At 43.5% G+C, this 24119-nt stretch overlaps 1 protein-coding gene across 1 annotated transcript in view; it reads right to left on the bottom strand.

Annotated features, from left to right (window-relative positions):
• Positions 1-2872: 2872 nt before the first annotated feature.
• Positions 2873-24119, bottom strand: part of crkl (v-crk avian sarcoma virus CT10 oncogene homolog-like) — a 32335-nt gene continuing 11088 nt past the window's right edge. The window contains exon 3 of the mRNA XM_061927431.2: positions 2873-5038. Within this exon, the coding sequence (XP_061783415.1) occupies positions 4904-5038 (135 nt within the window). The 3' untranslated portion in view covers positions 2873-4903. The remainder of the gene's footprint in view (positions 5039-24119) is intronic.

Here is a 24119-nt window from a genome sequence, read left to right on the forward strand (position 1 = left end):
CGTAAACGTTTACAGTAAAATTGTGGCGCCTTTTTTTTTTTATACAGCGTACAAAAAAATAATCAAATTTACTTATATAGCCCTTAATCACAAAGGTTGAAATGCATAGGCAATTGTGTAATATCACAAAGTGAATCCCTATAAATGTACATCTGTTAGAGGCGGCCCACCGAGGGCAGCCATAACTGCGATGTGGCCCTAAATGAAAACACGTTTGAGACGATAACTAGGAGCCGGGCATATTTCTGGTGAGAATGTTAGCTGAAAATTTGGGCATCTGAAAGCCAAGGCAGCACCTGTACTAAAAAAGACAAAGTTTCCACAGCTCTAATCATCCATCCATCCATCCATCTTCTTCCGCTTATCCGAGGTCGGGTCGCGGGGGCAGCAGCTTAAGCAGGGAAGCCCAGACTTCCCTCTCCCCAGCCACTTCGTCCAGCTCCTCCCGGGGGATCCCGAGGCGTTCCCAGGCCAGCCGGGAGAGATAGTCTTCCCAGCGTGTCCTGGGTCTTCCCCGTGGCCTCCTACCGGTCGGACGTGCCCGAAACACCTTCCTAGGGAGGCGTTCGGGTGGCATCCTGACCAGATGCCCGAACCACCTCATCTGGCTCCTCTCGATGTGGAGGAGCAGCGGCTTTACTTTGAGCTCCCCCCGAATGACAGAGCTTCTCACCCTATCTCTAAGGGAGAGCCCCGCCACTCGGCGGAGGAAACTCATTTCGGCCGCTTGTACCCGTGATCTTGTCCTTTCGGTCATGACCCAAAGCTCATGACCATAGGTGAGGATGGGAACGTAGATCGACCGGTAAATCGAGAGCTTTGCCTTCCGGCTCAGCTCCTTCTTCACCACAACGGATCGATACAGCGTCCGCATTACTGAAGACGCCGCACCGATCCGCCTGTCGATCTCACGATCCACTCTTCCCCCACTCGTGAACAAGACTCCGAGGTACTTGAACTCCTCCACTTGGGGAAAGATCCCCTCCCCAACCCGGAGATGGCACTCCACCCTTTTCCGGGAGAGAACCATGGACTCGGACTTGGAGGTGCTGATTCCCATCCCAGTCGCTTCACACACGGCTGCGAACCGATCCAGTGAGAGCTGAAGATCTTGGCCGGAGGAAGCCATCAGGACCACATCATCTGCAAATAGCAGTGACCTAATCCTGCAGCCACCAAACCAGATCCCCTCAACGCCCTGACTGCGCCTAGAAATTCTGTCCATAAAGGTTATGAACAGAATCGGTGACAAAGGGCAGCCTTGGCGGAGTCCAACCCTCACTGGAAACGTGTCCGACTTACTGCCGGCAATGCGAACCAAGCTCTGACACTGATCATACAGGGAGCGAACTGCCACAATAAGACAGTCCGTTACCCCATACTCTCTGAGCACTCCCCACAGGACTTCCCGGGGTACACGGTCAAATGCCTTCTCCAAGTCCACAAAGCACATGTAGACTGGTTGGGCAAACTCCCATGCACCCTCCAGGACCCTGCCGAGAGTATAGAGCTGGTCCACAGTTCCACGACCAGGACGAAAACCACACTGTTCCTCCTGAATCCGAGGTTCGACTATCCGGCGTAGCCTCCTCTCCAGTACACCTGAATAGACCTTACCGGGAAGGCTGAGGAGTGTGATCCCATGATAGTTGGAACACACCCTCCGGTTCCCCTTCTTAAAGAGAGGAACCACCACCCCGGTCTGCCAATCCAGAGGTACCGTCCCCGATGTCCACGCGATGTTGCAGAGTCTTGTCAACCAAGACAGCCCCACAACATCCAGAGCCTTAAGGAACTCCGGGCGGATCTCATCCACCCCCGGGGCCTTGCCACCGAGGAGCTTTTTAACTACCTCGGCAACCTCAGCCCCAGATTAGGAGAGCCCACCACAGATTCCCCAGGCCCTGCTTCCTTATAGGAAGACGTGCTGGTAGGATTGAGGAGGTCTTAGAAGTATTCCCTCCACCGATCCACAACATCCGCAGTCGAGGTCAGCAGAGCACCATCCCCACCATACACGGTGTTGACACTGCACTGCTTCCCCTTCCTGAGGTGGCGGATGGTGGTCCAGAATTGCTTCGAAGCCGTCCGGAAGTCTTTTTCCATGGCCTCCCCGAACTCCTCCCATGTCCGAGTTTTTGCCTCCGCGACCGCTGAAGCCGCACACCGCTTGGCCTGTCGGTACCTGTCTGCTGCCTCAGGAGTCCCATGAGCCAAAAGAACCCGATAGGACTACTCCTTCAGCCTGACGGCATCCCTCACCGCCGGCGTCCACCAACGGGTTCTAGGATTACCGCCACGACAGGCACCAACTACGTTGCGGCCACAGCTCCAATCGGCCGCCTCGACAATAGAGGTACGGAACATTGTCCACTCGGACTCAATGTCCAGCACCTCCCTCGTGACATGTTCAAAGTTCTTCCGGAGGTGGTAATTGAAACTCTCTCTGACAGGAGACTCTGCCAGGCGTTCCCAGCAAACCCTCACAATGCGTTTGGGCCTGCCAGGTCTGTCCGACATCCTCCCCCACCATCGCAGCCAACTCACCACCAGGTGGTGATCGGTAGAAAGCTCCGCCCCTCTCTTCACCCGAGTGTCCAAAACATGATCAATGTTTTATAAAATGTTTTATAAAAAAATTTAAAAAAAAGAGCTGAGAGCCATTTTGAAGAAATCAGACATCATGTCCTACTCTGTAACACGCCGCCCTTGAAAAGTTTCAATCTGCTGAGTCTGGGTCAGCTGACTGTCTTTTATTAGCGCTTCATTAAAATTCTTAATTGCCTCCTTTTTCTCCTGGGCAGAGGCAGAATTAAAGAAGTGGAACACGAGGCGCTCCAGTTCTGCTCCGAAGGACAACACACACATGCGCTTCAAAGTAGTAGATGTAAATTTTATTTACTTGTTCTGTACATAAAGGGTCAATACCAGCACAGGTGTTAACCATTGGAAATATTAACACGTGTCAATGGTATATGAAAATAAAAAGGCACAATTTTTTTTATTTATTCTGAAGTCAGGCTTATCTAAGAGTTGGGAACACAGTAATACTGGTAATGTAACAGTAATACTGGTAGTATAACACAGTAATACTGGTAATGTCATTACTAAACAACTCAGAAGCACGAGAAGGTGACTTCAAGAGGGCAGCTGAATGTCAGGTGTATTGCTTAATTAGTAGGGTTTGATCAAGTCATGACTAGGAGGCTATGAAATCATAAAGGACCAGGAAATACAGGACATAAAGCAGCATTTGGCCACAAGCGTCTCCTTTGCCCTGAGAGGCAACCAGCAGGCCGTTTCCCTTTTGTTCAATAGAATTCACAGGAACATTTCCCAAAAAATACTAAAAGGAGCAAGTGAAGGGAAAAACGATTTGAGAGGTGAGAGAGAGGCAAGTCTTTTTTTTCTTACAGCAGATATGTCGGGCGGGGGTCGGACGCACCCATATGATTAAAATAGAAATGACGGCAACATTTCCATCATGTGCATGAATAAAGAATAAAGCTAGGTAAAAATCCTAAATAGACAAGGAGCACACATTTAAAAACATTAAGAGAAGACTTGAGCCTGGAATATACTCCCGTGTCACATAGCTTTTGTCTTGTTTTGATTTATAGTTCTTCCCTGGGGGTGGCACCAGACGTGTAATTCTCTTCCAAAACACTAAGAGGCAGTGTGTCCAAAAGGAGCAACCGGAGCTGTCATTAACTAGATATTTACCTTCTTGTAAAGAGTGATGACAACCGCAACATCGACATCTTTGTTGACACTGGAACTAATCATTCAGAATGATCAGTTTACTGTTAATGGAAGTTCTACTCATAAACCAGAGGAAAATACATTTGGGAAGATGGACTGTGCAACTTCTGAACTAGTCGCATTGCAGAGGATGCTATTTTTTTGCAGAGCCATTCAGCTGTTCAGGATACAAGACAAGAGAGTTCTATCATGGAATTGAAAATAAAACTGTTAAACTACTTTAACAACATGCTTGTGTTAATGTGCATGGTCATGAGTTATTGATTTTTGGCGATAAAAGTTAACGAGTGTCGTACTTTCTGACTTTTTATAGCGCACTGAGATAAAGTAAACAATATCCGTTTTCATGCAAATGTTGCGGGACGCAGGGGGAGGGGCCAAGACGGCTTCACTTACGCAAGTTATGTGACGCGAGAGTATACACCAGGCTTTAATGTGGCAAAATATATCTTTCTTAAAGGCATTTACTGGGATCTCATTGGCTTACTGAGACTTTTTGGGGGCATTTCTCACCTGTGGGGTGGGGGTCCTCATGATGTGACATGCTATATTGTAGTGGGAAGTGCTGTAGTGCTTGGATGTCAACAAGCTCATCTTTAGGTACAGCGTTGTTGTGCTCAAAGCCATGCAAACATGCCCCTTCCTGCACACATCCTCATTGATCAGGTGGCACAAAGTCAACACAAACAATGATTCGTCCATCACACAAAAACACGTAACGTGTTCTTCAAATATTAGAATAGCTTGTGAGCTCCACGTTGCCATAGTCCGTTCTTTTGTACAAATAATCACTTGCAAACGCAACATACACACCCAAAAATGTGGTAAATATACATGTTGAACATATAAGAGTGGTGGAAATGATAATGGACCCCGGGTCTAAGAACACTGTTTGTCAGGGGGAGTAAAGTGTTTAGTTCAATCCAAAGATGTAAACAGTCAAAGCCTCTTGCAACAGTGGCAAAAATCTTGCAACAGCGGCTAAAAGATAGGAAGGGTTTTTGGGGGTTGGGGGTATCGTCATGGTACAGCCCATAGCAGGGAAAAGCACATGGTGACACTGTGGGAAGGAGAGGGAGAGAGACGGCAACCAGCAGACTCACGTACAGCTGGGTCTAGGCAAGAAGGTTCCATTTGTCATTTAGTCACTCTCATCTGGGTTCTGGGGGTCTAGAATTTTCACGTGCGTGAATGGGAAGAGACCTCTTCGTCCGTTCACCTCACCCTCCCACTGACCATTGATGTTCATACGCGTCACCTTGACTATGTCGCCCACCTGAGGGGAGAAGAACGATGGCGGAGTTACAAGAGGACGAGAATGGCATAATGACATTTTTAAATATGAGCATCTTACATGGTGTTGACATATCAGCTTGTTTAGAATGACTAATAACACATGAAAACCTACAAGATCTAAGCATCAACAACATAACATGTCCCCATTTTAATACAAGTAGAACACTTTAACTTTAAAACTTACACAGAATGGCTAAAACTTCTAAATAATAGATCCATAAAGCAAACATTTTAAACATTTGTCATACAAAAATTAATAAATACATTTGTTTAAATCCATGAGATCTGTACAAAAAAATATAAAAAGTAAAATGACCCAGACAAAATCTGATATTGGTGTAATATTAAATATGAAGTATTTTAAGTGCCAGCCGATGGAACATACTGTAGGTGGGTAAATGATGTGGGTAAATTTGGCCATAATCCTGCATCCCTAGTATACACGTCACACTCGGGCTGGACGATTATGGCCAAAATAATAATCACTAAGGAGTTCCAATCAGGGTTTTATGCTGACGATTCAGCGAGCAGTCATACATGAGTGAGATCCGCCGATACCAATACCAACCACTTGTATTAACTGTAAAAAATATATATACTGTATATTTATGGTGAATGCAATTGACAGTTTAACAATATCAACACAATATTTAAAATAGTATTTAAAGTAGTTCCTTATTCTCTTTCATTACATATAATTGTTTGAGCAAAACAAAGTCTATAGTATACAATAACAAAAGCAAAAAATCACTAGCTCATTTAAATTCTTGGGTTTTTGCCTTCAAATTCCTTGTGTCCAGGAAACTATGCCCTGACTTCGTAAACATTAACAAAAACAACAACAAAATTAATGAGAAAATAAAAATATCTATCTCGTAAGTCTTGTATAAATGATATACTGCTACTACCTCTGTTATAGACACCACCAATTTATGGATTGATCCATCCTACTCTTACAAGTTGTGTACTGGCTGTGACAAAAATGAACCACCAACGGTTATATTAGGACACAAAATCTATCTAGGCGATCATTTTTCCACCTATTGCTGTCATTACGTGTGTGTGACACCTTGGCCATGTGAGGCGGTCAGTCGCTGCACACTGACACCAGAGACCGAAGAGGATGCCACGTATACAGCGATCGCAATAAGCTCTTCTGTGTTGTAATAATAAATTGAGTAATCAAACAAAATTCAAAGCCTTTCAAACCCTTTTTGATATGCTGACATGTTACATTTAAAAGAATGCAAGATTACATAATTTTGGGGATTTGGGGACGACACATGAAGCGACGAGGAGGAAGGGAACACCCGCCCCTAGCCAGTTACATCTTTTTATACACTTGTCTGCTTTGGCGATGTACGTATATCTTTTTCATCACTTTCCTGATGTCCAACCATTTATTTTTTAATTCAGCCTGCGGTAACCACAGCACAATAATTTCAAACCACTGGTGATCGCTACACTACAAACAAGAAACAAGCACCTCCTACAGACTTGTGATTGGCCACAACGTGTAGCGCTTAAGTGCACGGCTAATTTCAATATGATTTGCGTATTTAAAAGGTGGGCGTGACATGTCAAGCCAGCTCCTGAGATCAATTCCACATTGATTGCTATGTAACAAAGAAATGTGTTCAGATTTGTACGGGCACACATTTTAATACATCTGAATTTATACTTGCGAACGTAATTTTTTGGGATTTGAACATACGTCTATTTTTAGTAAGATATCCATGCAACTTTGTTACACTAAGCCCCTGGTCTGCATAATACATAGAAAGCGGGATAAGTTCTGCCAACTTACAGACTTTGTCACTATGTTTAGAGAGTATTCAGTCCCTTCAATAAACTCAGTTTAAAGTGTTTAAATGTTCATATCTAGCAAACCTTGTTATTAGAAAGACTTTCATGTAAGCATGTATTTCTCTACTCAACAAGCAGCGGGTGATACTATTGGAGCCCCTACCCCAACTGAAAGTGCTCTGCAAACAGACTGCTCAGTCTTCTTTGGGGCATTTTTTTAAAAACAAAAAGGCGCGACTGAATGTAACAAATTTTGCTTTGCTTTTCATGTGTTGTTTTTACACAGCAACCTTTAACCCTAACAAAAAGTATTGTTTGTTCAAAAGCCATACTAGTTTCTCTATGAATTGCCCTACTATCACGCAAGTCCTGACTCTAGCCAACAGTGCCTGTGTGAGTTCAAACCAATAAAAAAAGACATATTACATAAAAAAATTAATGGTTTTAGCAGATGACAGACAACGAGGGCTGGTGCTTAGCTGGGTTTGTGACACTAACGCAACCTCATTCTATTTCACACCATATGGTCTTTATCAGGATTAGAGAACAGCTACACTGACTGAAGCGTGTGTAAAGGCTGCCACTGTACGGTACTTTAAACTAAAGTTGACCTGAAGTGAGACTTGAAGGACATCAGGTCTCATTGTCTGTAACAATAATCTTTTATGGCACTCTGGAATGACAAGAATGCAGCAGCCCAGAGCTTTAGCAGAATGTCTGAAAAAAAGGTCAGCTGAATCAATCCACAGAGAACCATGAAGTGCTGAAACTACACTTATTTCACTTATATAAAAGAGCACAAAAACATTGAAATGTGTGGTCTAAAATTTTTGGACCTGATGTACACGCAGAAAATATTAACATGTGACTTGAAAAAAGGAAAAAAGCAGGTGATAGTGACAATACTTCAGCGGTAAAACTATTTATTAGCTTACCTTTTTAGGAATTGGCAATTAATGCTATAACTGTCAAGAACTCGCATGTTTATTTTTGTATTATTTTCAATTCCAATCACAAATACAATTTTAACATAAAAGGGTACTGAAAACACAGTTAGTTTTTACTATTGTAAGCCCAGTTCACCCACATTTTCAGATAAAGCCAAAGCTACAAAAATGTTACCATGACAACATAGCTTATACGAGTGCTCCAACTAACAAATATTTTGAGATACGAGCAATCTCTGAGCTAATAACAATGCTTTAAGTTGCAGACAAAAGTTTGAGTTATGAGCTTCTCTTCCGCTAGTTGATGTAGCGAATGCCACAGTGAACCCTGTTAAGACTCGCATTAAACATCCGGTCTCACTCGCTAGCATAATCCTATATCTTGGGGTTGACATACCCGGTAACTTTGTTTTTCAACCATTGGAATTGAGAACGTGAGTGTGAAGGACAGTGCTGAGAAAAAGCAGGTAGTATTCAGTGATTAAAAAAAATAAATATCTAAAACTTGACCCGTGGTCAAGCTGGCGAAGCAGTTTGAGCGCATCACTGCTAGTATGCGAGAAAATAATGTTTGGATAATTTCTAAACGGCTGACATTTTGCAATGAATATATGGGGAAGCTGCGGGTTATGGGCTTGATGGAGAAGCAACTCAAATAAGATACTGTAGAAGCCCGCGCTCCAAGGTTATAAATATGATTTCATAAAACTACTGTAGTTTTTGTAGTACATTATATAGTATTTTTTTATACAATATTTTTTATATCAGGCATGTGATTTGAACTTAATGAAAAAGACTGAAAATAAGAGGTCCAGGGCGCTGCCCTGGTGGGGGGGACAAGGGGCACAAGGGGGGAAACCCTAAATGTATCATTTCGAGAGGCTATACTGTAGCAAATGTCATCACATGTCTGCCACAATCATGTGTGTTCTTAAATGTGTATTCCACGTCTTCCAAGTCAAGAGCAGTTTTGATTTGGGCTTACATGGTAAACAACGAAAATTAATACTTTGGGCATGGTTTTATCCAGACTAGGGCTGAAACGACGCGTCGACGTAGTCGGTTACGTAAATACGTCGAGGACGTTTTTGTTCGTCGACGCGTCGCATATTTACGTCACACTACCGTCATGGCGGAGCGCAAAGCAGACGATGCGAGCGGTGCGAGCGAGGGGAAAAAAGCACGCCAAAAGTCGTCAAAAGTGTGGGAGTATTTCAATAAACGGCCTAAGAAGAAACGCTACTTTTACTCCGCTACTTTTACTCCGCTACTTTTATCTACATTCAGCTCGCTACTCGCTACTAATTTTTATCGATCTGTTAATGCACGCTTTGTTTGTTTTGGTCTGTCAGACAGACCTTCAAAGTGCCTGCCTTACTGGTGACGTTTCACTTCGTTCCACCAATCAGATGCAGTCACTGGTGACGTTGGACCAATCAAACAGAGCCAGCGGTCACATGACCTGACTGGCTCCGAGCTAACTTCGGGTGTTACCATTTAGTGGTCAATTGTACGGAATATGCACTGTACTGTGCAATCTACTAATAAAAGTTCCAATCAATCAATCAAAAGTGTGAAGGAAAAAAGACCCTTTTTTTATTTCAACCGTAAAGACTGACTGCACAGTTCCTGTCTTCAAAATAAAGCCTGCGCTTTCAAAATAAGAGTCTCCGAAAGCCAGCGCAAACAAGCTAGCAAGCTACGGAGTTTGCCGCCAATGTATTTCTTGTAAAGGGTATAAAAACGAATATGGAAGGTGGACAAATAAGATGCCAAATAACAACCACTTTCATGTGGTATTAGACAGAAAGGAAGAACTTTTTTTCTCCTCCATTTGAAAACGTGGACGTTACCAGCACTGCTTCCTGATTACAATCAATGCAAGTCATCAGAATCAGGTAATACACCAACTTATATTCTTGTCTTCATGAAAGAAAGGAATCTATATGTTAAACATGCATGTATAATTATTAAAACACCTTTAACATGTAAACAAAAACGGCAAAATAAATAAATATAAATTATATACTGTATATATCAATGTATGTATGTATGTATATATATATGTGTGTGTGTGTGTGTGTATATATATATATATATATATACACACATATATATATATATATATATATATATATATATATATATATATACCGTATTTTCCGCACCATTAGCCGCACCTAAAAACCACAAATTTACTCAAAAGCTGACAGTGCGGCTTTTAACCCGGTGCGCTTTATATATGGATAAATATTAAGATTCATTTTCATAAAGTTTCGTTCTCGCAACTTCGGTAAACAGCCGCCATCTTTTTTCCCGGTAGAACAGGAAGCGCTTCTTCTTCTACGCAAGCAACCGCCAAGGTAAGCACCCGCCCCCATAGAACAGGAAGCGCTTCTTCTTGTACTGTAAGCAACCACCCGCCCCCGGAAGAAGAAGAAGCGCGGTGCATGCTGGGATATGTGACGTTTCATTTCCATTTGTGTGTTTATGTAAAGACCCCAAAATGGCTCCTATTAAGTGTGTTGTCTGTCTAATTATAAATAATGCAGACGAGGCGTGTTAACGGAGTTCTCAACGTTTACTCACAGCGTGCTCATAACCACATTCTAACTGCCAGCATACAACGCTTCTCAGGGCTACCGCGCATGCTCGTCACTATCGTTGCATGCTGGGTAGTGTAGTTGTTATATTTGCTAGCTCATAACATCACATTAAGAGACACGCTTACGCGCTTAATTCAATACTCGCCGTCATTCCGGGTGGATTGACAAAAGAACTCCAGCCGCTAGATATTGGTGTCAACAGGGCATTCGAAGCTAGACTGCTAACTGCGTGGGAACAGTGGATGACGAAGAAGCGCGCGGTGCATGCTGGGATATGTGACGTTTCATTTCCATTTGTGTGTTTATGTAAAGACCCCAAAATGGCTCCTATTAAGTGTGTTGTCTGTCTAATTATAAATAATGCAGACGAGGCGTGTTAACGGAGTTCTCAACGTTTACTCACAGCGTGCTCATAACCACATTCTAACTACCAGCATACAACGCTTCTCAGGGCTACCGCGCATGCTCGTAACTATCGTTGCATGCTGGGTAGTGTAGTTGTTATATTTGCTAGCTCATAACATCACATTAAGAGACACGCTTACGCGCTTAATTCAATACTCGCCGTCATTCCGGGTGGATTGACAAAAGACCTCCAGCCGCTAGATATTGGTGTCAACAGGGCATTCGAAGCTAGACTGCTAACTGCGTGGGAACAGTGGATGACAGAAGGCGAACACACCTTCACTAAGACAGGGAGGCAGCGCCAGACGACGCCAACATCTGCCAGTGGATCGTAAATGCCTGGGCAGATATTTCGGTCACAACTGTGGTCCGAGCTTTCCGGAAGGCAGGATTCACAGAACTGCTGGACAACAGTGACACTGACTCCGATGACTTCGACGAGACGGAACCGGCCATTTTGGATCCCACATTTGCCCAACTTTTCACTTCGGACACCGAAGACGAAGGATTTACGAATGAAGAATAACTTCAGAAAGTGAGCGCTATGTTTATTTTGTGTGTTGTGACATTAACGTTCGAGCAACATTATGTTGCTATTGCTCTGCACTATTTTGAATTTTACTATGTTTGTGATTGCACATTTGCGTACATTTTGGGAGTGAACAGAGTTGTTAGAACGCTGGTTTTTAATATATTATTAAAGTTTGACTGACCTATCTGACTGTTTTTTTGACATTCCCTTTAGCGCAGCGTAGGCGCGGCTTATAGTCCGGGGCGGCTTATAGGTGGACAAAGTTTTGAAATATGCCATTCATTGAAGGTGCGGCTAATAACCCGGGGCGGCTTATAGTGCGGAAAATACGGTATATATATATGTGTGTGTGTGTGTGTGTGTGTGTGTGTGTGTATATATATATATATATATATATATATGATATGTGTGTGTATGTTACTCAGTACTTTTTACTTTTACTCAAGTAAATATTTGGGTGACTACTCCTTACTTTTACTTGAGTAATAAATCTCTAAAGTAACAGTACTCTTACTTGAGTACAATTTCTGGCTACTCTACCCACCTCTGCTAATAATGTTGTTGTATGCACACTGTGTCGAGCGGAAATGGCCTATCATAGCAGCACAACGGCAGCGTTCTTGCCATCACCATCAACTAGTCAATCGTCCGCGTGAGTATACGTTGTCATCATTACACAAAAACATGAATGTGTCATTTGTATCTGCGTTGTAAATTCATAAACTAAAGCACCGTTTCGCTCTGAGAGGAGCGTTTGGCGTGCCTGTTCAGTGTTTACAAAGACGCGCTCCTCTTTAACGCTAACGTTAATTAGTTGTGCAAATACCTTTTACAACATTAACAATTACGTATACTATGTACAAACGAACAATTAACTTTCACTTTAATCATACTATCATTGTTGTGTTATTAAGCAAAATAAGCAAAAGTTTTACTTTTGTTGAAATGTTTACACTGTTGTTACAGAATATTTCGTTTTGCACTTTTTTGTATTGGATGTTTATCTTTATTTTTGCACATTTTAGCAAATAAGCAATACTTTTACTTTTGTTGAAATGTTTACACTGTTACAGAATATATCCGTTTTGCACTTTTTTGAATTGGATGTTTATCTTTATTTTTGCACATTTTAAAGCAAAATAAGCAATACTTTTACTTTTGAAATGCTTATACTATTGCAGAATATTAAGATTTGCACTGGATGTTTACTTTTATATTTGCACATTAAAAGCAAATAAGCTACTTTTAATTTTGTTAAATGTTTACATTGTTACAGAATATTTTGTCATGTTGTTGTCAATGTTGACTGAGTGGCCATACTTTTTTTTTTGTAAATAAAAGCCATGCCTTTTGAAAAAACTGGCCTACATTTATTTTTTCATCTTCATTTTAAATAAAAAAAATAATCGGTAAAAGGAAAAATAATCTATAGATTAATCGAAAAAATAATCTATAGATTAACCGATTAATCGAAAAAAATAATCTATAGATTAATCGATAGAAAAATAATCGTTAGCTGCAGCCTTAATCCAGACGCATACATTTAGAAAAATGTGGCCAAATAGACGCATGGTGGGTTTCCTGGACGTCGTCTACATCGCTAAAAGAAAAATCTAAGGAAGATAATTTATTTTAACATAAATTGCCCGCTTGAATATTCCCTCGTCTCTTCTCTGACTCTCTCGTCGTCATTTGGGATGTGTGCGTCTGTTGTGATTTCCCTTCCTGGTTCGATGACCCGCCCTATCTTGCCTCTGATACTTAATACTTAATATTTATTACTCGGGACGGCGTGGTGCAGTGGGAGAGTGGCCGTGCGCAACCCGAGGGTCCCTGGTTCAATCCCCACCTACTACCAACCTCGTCATGTCCGTTGTGTCCTGTGTCCTGAGCAAGACACTTCACCCTTGCTCCTGATGGGTGCTGGTTAGCGCCTTGCATGGCAGCTCCCTCCATCAGTGTGTGAATGTGTGTGTGAATGGGTAAATGTGGAAGTAGTGTCAAAGCGCTTTGAGTACCTTGAAGGTAGAAAAGCGTTATACAAGTACAACCCATTTATCATTTACTTCCTATACTGTATATACTGTTATACTATTTGATATTGCACTGGTACTGTATGTGACTACTGTACTTTTACTTGTACTGATACTTCTACCATAACTACTGGGACTTATTGTGCAACTTATTGTCTTGTAATTAATGTACATCAGAGCTATTCAAATTGTTGTATTTTTTGTATTTAGTTTATTAGATTCAGCAACTAGTGTTTGGATCCCACTGTACGCAATATCTGAAGAGCATGGAAAAAAAGCATTTCACTGTGGTGTACTCTGCATGTGACGAATAAAACCCTTGAACCTTGATTGGCCTGTCCGTAATGTTTTGCCCTAATCTTAACCAATCGTGACTCATTATAGTAAACCAACCAACCAATCACGGATGTTCTTATACATAAACAAACCAATCATCATTGATGTTTCCCGTATATTTTGTCCCCTGCCCGTTAAGTTGCTTCACTACGTAACTTCGATTTTTAAGTTAATAATTTTCAATGGAAAACCGTAGTTTTTACCACTGCAGCCGTAAACTGGAATGGATTATCAAAAATTGTACTCATTACACAAAAACCATAGTTGTTGGCAGAGACAGTTAAAGATTTTAACACACATTGTAGGTCGGAAAAAAACTGATTTTTTTGAATATTTGTACAGAGATAAAAAAGACGGATTTGCGACTATAGATGGAAAAATCACATGCTTGTTGTATAAAAGTTTGTTTTACTTTTTAAAAAACATATTACATGTTCAAATTGCGTTGTTTTATGGGGCCAAGCACTAATTAAATGGATTTCAATTCATTTATATGGGTGATTTGAGTTACAGGCTTTGTCAGAGAACCAATTACCGTAGCTGGTACGTCACTGGTATTAAGAATTCAATATGAGAAGTTTTAAGTCCAAGTATACCATGTATAAATGGTAAATGGTTTGTATTTCTATAGCGCTTTACTATGACTGCACAATACCAGAGCCCTTATACGTCACATCCACACACTGACGGCGGAAGCTGCCATGCCAGGCACGAACCACGACTCATCAGGAGCAAGGGTGATATGTCTTGCCCAAGGACACAACGACCGTGACTAGGATGTCGGAAGCTGGATTTGAACAACCTGAGCCACGCCGCCTCTAACATATATTTCAGCTTTTCCAAGGCAAATTATTATGAATGTGTTAAATAACATGTTTAATGGAAACTGTACACTTAATAATTAGATGCTAGTTTTAAAAAATAGTTTAAATGGAATGTTCGTGCCTTTGTGAATGTTTTGAACACACGTTCCAATGCTGGAGTTAAATTGAGCCACATAATGCTGCCTGGAAGAGTTGCCATATATGATTATGTGCTGCTTTAGACTACAAAAACCAGTTGAGACTGAATCTCTGCTGGTTGCAGCCAAACAATGCCCTTCATTTTGCATCAAACTCTTCAGGATACCATAAATCAATTAAACCGTTTAAACATGGATTGCAGCTGTCCCTTTGATTATCTGCCGATCTTATTCACATTGTTTTACAGGACTACCAACTACTAGAGGTGGGGGAAAATAGTCATTTTTTAGATGAATCGCAATTTGGACATGGACGATTATGAAATCAATTAGTAAATGTCAATAATCGACAAATTTATTGTACATAAAGTAATGCAGACCGTTTCTAAAATTTGGCTGACTGCAGTGAGCCACCTCTCCAAAAGATCCGACCAGCTCTTTTATTAACAGGCACTTATGTTCCAGTTTTGCACACATTTAAATTATGTTTACGGGAATTGATTTAACTGTTTCTTATTACAAATGCACTGTTTTTAAATGTTGCAAGTGATAAACGCTTATTTAGTGAAACAAAAAGAAATGTAAAACTGCATCAATAAACCTAAATTAAAGACACATCAATAATCGATTTTTAAACGAGTCGTAGCACCTGAATCGTAATCGAATCGTGAGGTGCCCAAAGATTCCCACCTCTACTAAATACTGTACATGCCTGAACTTTATATGAATGATGAAGTTTAAGAATGCATGCGTTTCAAATGTGGCTACTGAGACTTCAACGCTACACAAAATGATGGCACATTCTCTATGTGCTCTGTCAGCCAAATTCCAAATGGAACTTTCCACTTTATCTTCTATTTGCAGAGCTGGTAAATTGACCATGCAATTGCATTGTTATTATTAAATGAAAGTTCCCATCTTTTTTTACCTGAACTCAAGTCATAGCATCCAGCTAGGTTAGATGTTATTACAAGTTACCTATAGCTTGGATTTTACTGACGTCATTTCTCCCCCATCAAATATGCGTGGCGGTCAAGCTCGCTCTGTTCTCAATAGGTATGAAGTGCAATTTAGCCTTTCTGGAAGAATAAATGCCAGATGCTTGTGTTTTCAACTGTACAAATCGTTCAAATCGCAAAAAGGATAAACGTTTCTTCAGAGTTCCTTGAGAGATACTTAAAAAGGGCAGAAGAGTGCAAGATTTTACAAAACAACAACTAGAAAAGCAGCTCACCTCCAGTCCAAGGGAGCAGAGTCGAAGAATGCATGAGTTTGCAGTGATCACTTTGTTAAAGGTTTGTTTGATATACTTTTAAAGTGTATTAGTTCCCATTTAAGTATTATCTTGATATTATTTGTATTTCTTAAAACAGTTGGTGCTTTCGAAAAGCACCAACTCGGCGTGTCTAAATAAAAGAAAGCCAATGTGAGCAAATCTTAAGAATCAAGCTTTTACTAAAAGCAGCAATTACATATGAAGCTTTCAGCACATACACAATGTTGACATCTATTGTTATATTTTGATAAAGACGGGGTAAACACGCGTACTCATAAACAGCGCGTACGACAACAGCAACAAACATGGCGCAAAGCTAAATTATAAAATGCAACATTACCCGAGCAAAAACAATGCAGATTTATTCGGGACAGTGTTGATACCAATTTTCTTGACCCAGCCAAACACAAAGACGCTGTAGACCTCCATACTTTTCCCGTTTTTCATCCGTTTTGTCCTGTAGAATGGCGCCTGGAGCACAATAGTTCGATATGTCTGAGAACGCGACCGACGTATAATCCTTGATATCACTCAACAAATCTTTTTTTGGTACAGTATAGGGAACTATTAAATTACATAGTTTGATATTTTGCTTATATCTGCTTTTTTTGGGGGAAGATTTGAGCCTCTTTTGTACTCTGATAGTTTGCGCGCTGCTTGCTGTACAATAGCAATCTTAGCTTGGTTGACCACCACTGGTTTTCACTTTCGGGAAGAAGTCATGTCAGAATACAAGCAATAAAATAAAATAAAAAGCGCATAACAATTTTCGACACACGGACACGACAGAGAAAACAGTTTTCTTCATCATTGTTCAAATATTGTAACGTCTGTCGAGACGCTTTGAGGACATGAATTCCATCCATCACTTTACTGAGCAAAACTCTTTATTGTCGGCCATAAACACATCACCAAAACATTAGTAAAAAAATGTATATCTAGCAAAACTGGTCATTTTCTGCAGTACAAACCAGACCAAAAGCAACTTTGTTATATCAACAGCAGCCGCTCCCTCTTTCTTACTTGCGCCAACACATGCCAGTGTTTCCCACACATTCATTTATTTGTGGCGGCCCGCCACGAAAGAATTACATCCGCCACAAATTGATTTTTCGGCTTTTGACTCGCTCGACCGCTCATAAAAGCAATGAGACTCTGTCTGTGAATGTACCTTGTAGTTACAACTCCGGTGCAGTAGGTGGCGGTAGCCTACTATGCATTGTAACTCCGCCAATAGCACTTAATTCACCTGGTGGGCCAGAAGAAGAAGAAGAAAAAGAAAAAGAAAAAGAAAAAGAAAAAGAAAAAAAAGAAAAAAAAGAAGAAAAAGAAGAAAAAGAAGAAAAAGAAGAAGAAGAAGAAGACGAAGACGGGATCAAAATACGAGGGTAATATCGGTAGATAGGTTATAGCTGCATCGCTCGCGGCTCGTCATATATTTAACGTTAATCCGCGATTTCACTGAGCGTTTCACTAACGGTGAGCAGCCTGACGCTGCTTCATTAACACCGCCGCTGTTTGACTTGGGTCTGGGGCAGACGCACGTAATAACAATCACCTGTTTTCATAGCGACGAGCTAACGTGTCCAGGTTATAACCCTGTTGTCAATAAACACACGCGGAGACGGTGCTTCAGATACTACATTAATACTCAAGCTAAAATGTCCACTGTCCACTGCAGCATGTGAATGCAATGAAAAGAATAAAATCTGAGCCAACCAGCTGTTAAAATGTTGTCCAGGTTATGGCCATTAAAGGCCCTTAATTTCAAGATTTCAACTGTGATCGGGCTTTAAACAGGTGGCTGACCTGTTCAGATGGGTGTAACTGCTACTGGTCAAATAATGTGAAATAGCATTTAATTTTACATGTATGCAATGCCATTTAAATGTAATTATAGATAATAATAATAATAATAATAATAAATACTGTGTAGTGTTGTAAATAGTCAACGGGAAGGATTTTAGTAAGATATAAGCCATGAGCACTACACAGCCAGAAAAAAACCTAGGCAGGACAAGTAAAAATATTGGGGCAAGTAGATTTGAGAAGTCGGGCAAGTAGAAAAATTAGGGCGGAGGGAACAGGTGAGACTCAGCAAACACTGAAAAATAAAGCAGGGTCAGATCAGAAATGCACTTTTCTCATGAAAAAGGTCCTAATTTATATTCCACACCACGACAAAACATACACCTCTGCCTCTGTTTCACTTTATGTTGCTGGTAAATAATATGGTTGTAGTAGTAGGCTAAAGTTAAATTATTTAGTATGCACTAATTAAAGGGGCAGAGCTTTAAGAGACATTTTAGCTTTTATATTTTATAAGCTATATTTTTTGTAAGAACCACAATTAATAAATATATTTCAGTGAATAACTAATTGTTCAAATCTGTATATAAATATGTACATAAAGTGTTGTAATTATATTCCAACTCCGCGTTCTTCTTGGTCATCGCCGCTAACATCCCCCCCCCCCACCACCACCACAAATAGATGCCTGCCCTGTGGGAAACACTGCATGCACATATGGCACTTAGCCAGTGATGCGTTTACAGCCACACAAAAAGTCGGACAACTCCAACACCACACATAAAGTGTAATTCCAGGTCGTTACACTATGATTTACCAATCAAATATGTGCTTATTCTAGTGTCATTTATTATGAATCTTAATTTATAAATATTAATCATGAAATGCTGTTAGTATCTTAAATAAATACTAATAAAAATATAATTTTTACAAACAGGAAGTTTGTAAAAGGTTAGAAGACTTCTATGGAAATGCAAGAACCGAGACTCAGATTTCCCTCGCCCGGACGCGGGTCACCGGGGCCCCCCTCCGGAGCCAGGCCCGGAGTTGGGGCACGATGGCGAGCGCCTGGTGGCCGGGCCTGTCCCCATGGGGCCCGGCCGGGCACAGCCCGAAGAGGCAACGTGGGTCCCCCCTCCAATGGGCTCACCACCCATAGCAGGGGCCATAGAGGTCGGGTGCAATGTGAGCTGGGCGGTAGCCGAAGGCAGGGCACTTGGCGGTCCGATCCTCGGCTACAGAAGCTAGCTCTTGGGACGTGGAACGTCACCTCGCTGGGGGGGAAGGAGCCTGAGCTAGTGCGCGAGGTAGAGAAGTTCCGGTTGGATATAGTCGGACTCACCTCGACGCACAGCAAGGGCTCTGGAACCAGTTCTCTCGAGAGGGGCTGGACTCTCTTCCACTCTGGCGTTGCCAGCAGTGAGAGGCGACGGGCTGGGGTGGCAATTCTTGTTGTCCCCCGGCTCAGAGCCTGCATGTTAGAGTTCAACCCGGTGGACGAGAGGGTAGCTTCCCTCCGCCTTCGGGTGGGGGGACGGGTCCTGACTGTTGTTTGCGCTTACGCGCCAAACAGCAGCTCAGAGTACCCACCCTTTTTGGATTCACTCGAGGGAGTACTTGAGAGTGCTCCCCCGGGTGATTCCCTCGTTTTACTGGGGGACTTCAACGCTCATATTGGCAACGACAGTGAAACCTGGAGAGGCGTGATTGGGAAGAATGGCCGCCCGGATCTGAACCCAAGTGGTGTTTTGTTATTGGACTTTTGTGCCCGTCACGGATTGTCCATAACGAACACCGTGTTCAAGCATAAGGGTGTCCATATGTGCACTTGGCACCAGGACACCCTAGGCCGCAGTTCTATGATCGACTTTGTAGTTGTGTCATCGGATTTGCGGCCTCATGTTTTGGACACTCGGGTGAAGAGAGGGGCGGAGCTTTCTACCGATCACCACCTGGTGGTGAGTTGGCTGCGATGGTGGGGGAGGATGCCGGACAGACCTGGCAGGCCCAAACGCATTGTGAGGGTTTGCTGGGAACGTCTGGCAGAGTCTCCTGTCAGAGAGAGTTTCAATTCCCACCTCCGGAAGAACTTTGAACATGTCACGAGGGAGGTGCTGGACATTGAGTCCGAGTGGACCATGTTCCGCACCTCTATTGTCGAGGCGGCTGATTGGAGCTGTGGCCGCAAGGTAGTTGGTGCCTGTCGTGGCGGTAATCCTAGAACCCATTGGTGGACACCGGCGGTGAGGGATGCCGTCAAGCTGAAGAAGGAGTCCTATCGGGTTCTTTTGGCTCATGGGACTCCTGAGGCAGCGGACAGGTACCGACAGGCCAAGCGGTGTGCGGCTTCAGCAGTCGCGGAGGCAAAAACTCGGACATGGGAGGAGTTCGGGGAAGCCATGGAAAACGACTTCCGGACGGCTTCGAAGCGATTCTGGACCACCATCCGCCGCCTCAGGAAGGGGAAGCAGTGCACTACCAACACCGTGTATGGTGCGGATGGTGTTCTGCTGACCTCGACTGCGGAAGTTGTGGATCGGTGGAGGGAATACTTCGAAGACCTCCTCAATCCCACCAACACGTCTTCCTATGAGGAAGCAGTGCCTGGGGAATCTGTGGTGGGCTCTCCTATTTCTGGGGCTGAGGTTGCTGAGGTAGTTAAAAAGCTCCTCGGTGGCAAGGCCCCGGGGGTGGATGAGATCCGCCCGGAGTTCCTTAAGGCTCTGGATGCTGTAGGGCTGTCTTGGTTGACAAGACTCTGCAGCATCGCGTGGACATCGGGGGCAGTACCTCTGGATTGGCAGACCGGGGTGGTGGTTCCTCTCTTTAAAAAGGGGAACCGGAGGGTGTGTTCTAACTATCGTGGGATCACACTCCTCAGCCTTCCCGGTAAGGTCTATTCAGGTGTACTGGAGAGGAGGCTACGCCGGATAGTCGAACCTCGGATTCAGGAGGAACAGTGTGGTTTTCGTCCTGGTCGTGGAACTGTGGACCAGCTCTATACTCTCGGCAGGGTCCTTGAGGGTGCATGGGAGTTTGCCCAACCAGTCTACATGTGCTTTGTGGACTTGGAGAAGGCATTCGACCGTGTCCCTCGGGAAGTCCTGTGGGGAGTGCTCAGAGAGTATGGGGTTTTGGACTGTCTGATTGTGGCGGTCCGCTCCCTGTATGATCAGTGTCAGAGCTTGGTTCGCATTGCCGGCAGTAAGTCGGACACGTTTCCGGTGAGGGTTGGACTCCGCCAAGGCTGCCCTTTGTCACCGATTCTGTTCATAACTTTTATGGACAGAATTTCTAGGCGCAGTCAAGGCGTTGAGGGGATCCGGTTTGGTGGCTGCAGGATTAGGTCTCTGCTTTTTGCAGATGATTTGGTCCTGATGGCTTCATCTGGCCAGGATCTTCAGCTCTCACTGGATCGGTTCGCAGCTGAGTGTGAAGCGACTGGGATGAGAATCAGCACCTCCAAGTCCGAGTCCATGGTTCTCGCCCGGAAAAGGGTGGAGTGCCATCTCCGGGTTAGGGAGGAGATCTTGCCCCAAGTGGAGGAGTTCAAGTACCTCGGAGTCTTGTTCACAAGGGAGGGAAGAGTGGATCGTGAGATCGACAGGCGGATCGGTGCGGCGTCTTCAGTAATGCGGACGCTGTATCGATCCGTTGTGGTGAAGAAGGAGCTGAGCCGGAAGGCAAAGCTCTCAATTTACCGGTCGATCTACGTTCCCATCCTCACCTATGGTCATGAGCTTTGGGTTATGACCGAAAGGACAAGATCACGGGTACAAGCGGCCAAAATGAGTTTCCTCCGCCGGGTGGCGGGGCTCTCCCTTAGAGATAGGGTGAGAAGCTCTGTCATCCGGGGGGAGCTCAAAGTAAAGCCGCTGCTCCTCCACATCGAGAGGAGCCAGATGAGGTGGTTCGGGCATCTGGTCAGGATGCCACCCGAGCGCCTCCCTAAGGAGGTGTTTAGGGCATGTCCGACCGGTAGGAGGCCACGAGGAAGACCCAGGACACGTTGGGAAGACTATGTCTCCCGGCTGGCCTGGGAACGCCTCAGGATCCCCCGGGAGGAGCTGGACGAAGTGGCTGGGGAGAGGGAAGTCTGGGCTTCCCTGCTTAGGCTGCTGCCCCCGCGACCCGACCTCAGATAAGCGGAAGAAGATGGATGGATGGATGGACAAACAGGAAGTTGCAGGAATGTACACATGATCCCCTGCTTACATCTCATTGTGCAACATCCATCCATCCATCCATTTTCTACCGCTTATTCCCTTCGGGGTCGCGGGGGGACGCTGGAGTCTATCTCAGCTACAATCGGGCGGAAGGCGGGGTACACCCTGGACAAGTCGCCACCTCATCGCAGGGCCAACACAGATAGACAGACAACATTCACACTCACATTCACACACTAGGGCCATATTAGTGTTGCCAATCAACTTATCCCCAGGTGCATGTCTTTGGAGGTGGGAGGAAGCCGGAGTACCCGAAGGGAACCCACGCAGTCACGGGGAGAACATGCAAACTCCACACAGAAAGATCCCGAGCCTGGGACTGAACCCCAGATTACTCAGCACTTTCGTATTGTGAGGCAGACGCACTAACCCCTCTTCCCCCGTGCTGCCCATGTGAATGTTTTAATGGGAACTAAATGCAATGTCTGAAAGAGGTGCAAATTATTTCCAAAGCAACACCTCCACCCAGACAAACAATACAAGTGGAAATGACTGCTGTCATTTGATTATAATAATAAGAGAATGTTGTCTGTCTATCTGTGTTGGCCCTGCGATGAGGTGGCGACTTGTCCAGGGTGTACCCCGCCTTCCGCCCGAATGCAGCTGAGATAGGCTCCAGCACCAACCCGGGACCCCGAAAGGGACAAGCGGTAGGAAATGGATGGATGAATGGAGATTGAACTTGTTATTTAGTCAGGTTTGGGACAGGTGTGCTGCTGGTCTAGCCACAGTGTGCACATCTGATGTTGCTCACATGGGCTCCACTGAATGCTCAGGGAGTTTTTGCGTTTGCTCACACACATGAAAAATTAGAGGGAACATTGCATCGGACTTATGTCTACATGTGCATACACGTGAGTATAGTAGTGCATTAGATGCAGTAGACCTAGGCGCCCGTTTCAACATGTTAGCAAGAATGGAAGCAGCTGTGAATGAGACATCAGTTCTCTTGCCTAACGCATAACAGTGCTTATGATAACATTTTGATGGGACGACTAAGCTAAACTACTACATTTGCCACTAACTGTAGACTAAATCTCAACTCCTAATTAATAACTATCCATGTTAATTAAATAGTCTATCCATTTGACATAAGAGGAAAAAAATTGCCTGAGTATAGATCAAGGATCAGATTTTGGTGAAATGTAATGTATGTTTTAGATAGAATCCATGAACCTGTCCAAACATGTCCACAGAATCTGAATTTGGCAGATGAAAATGAAATCTGGAGCTCGTTTAGTATTTGTTTGTATTTCAAAACATAACAGTAATATATACAGGTAAATGCCAATAAGTGATTGCTCCAAAAAGTTGGGGCAACAATGCATATGGCTCCTCTAATACCGTATTTTCCGCACTATTAGCCGCACCTAAAAACCACAAATTTACTCAAAAGCTGACAGTGCGGCTTATAACCCGGTGCGCTTTATATATGGATTAATATTAAGATTCATTTTCATAAAGTTTCGGTCTCGCAACTACGGTAAACAGCCGCCATCTTTTTTCCCCGTAGAACAGGAAGTGCTTCTTCTTCTACGCAAGCAACCGCCAAGGTAAGCACCCGCCCCCATAGAAGAGGAAGCGCTTCTTCTTCTACTGTAAGCAACCACCCGCCCCCGTAGAAGAAGAAGAAGCGCGCGGATATTACGTTTCATTTCCTTTGTGTGTTTACATCTGTAAAGACCACAAAATGGCTCCTACTAAGCGACAGGTTTCCGGTTCATGAAAAGACGCAATCTCTCCATCCGCACACGGACTACTATTTCACAGCAACTGCCTAAAGACTTTCAAGAAAAGCTGGCTACTTTCCGTGCATATTGTAAAAACAAGATAGCTGAAAAAAAGATCCGGCCAGAGAACATTATCAACATGGACGAGGTTCCACTGACTTTTGATATTCCTGTGAACCGCACTGTGGATACAACGGGAGCACGTACGGTGAATATTCGCACCACAGGGAATGAGAAGTCATCCTTCACTGTGGTTCTAGCTTGCCATGCTAATGGCCAGAAACTTCCACCCATGGTGATATTCAAAAGGAAGACCTTGCCAAAAGAGACCTTTCCAGCCGGCGTCATCATAAAAGCTAACTCGAAGGGATGGATGGTTGAAGAAAAGATGAGC

Source organism: Nerophis lumbriciformis, linkage group LG32 (assembly GCF_033978685.3).
Source record: "Nerophis lumbriciformis linkage group LG32, RoL_Nlum_v2.1, whole genome shotgun sequence".
Classification (NCBI taxonomy): Eukaryota; Metazoa; Chordata; class Actinopteri; order Syngnathiformes; family Syngnathidae; genus Nerophis; species Nerophis lumbriciformis.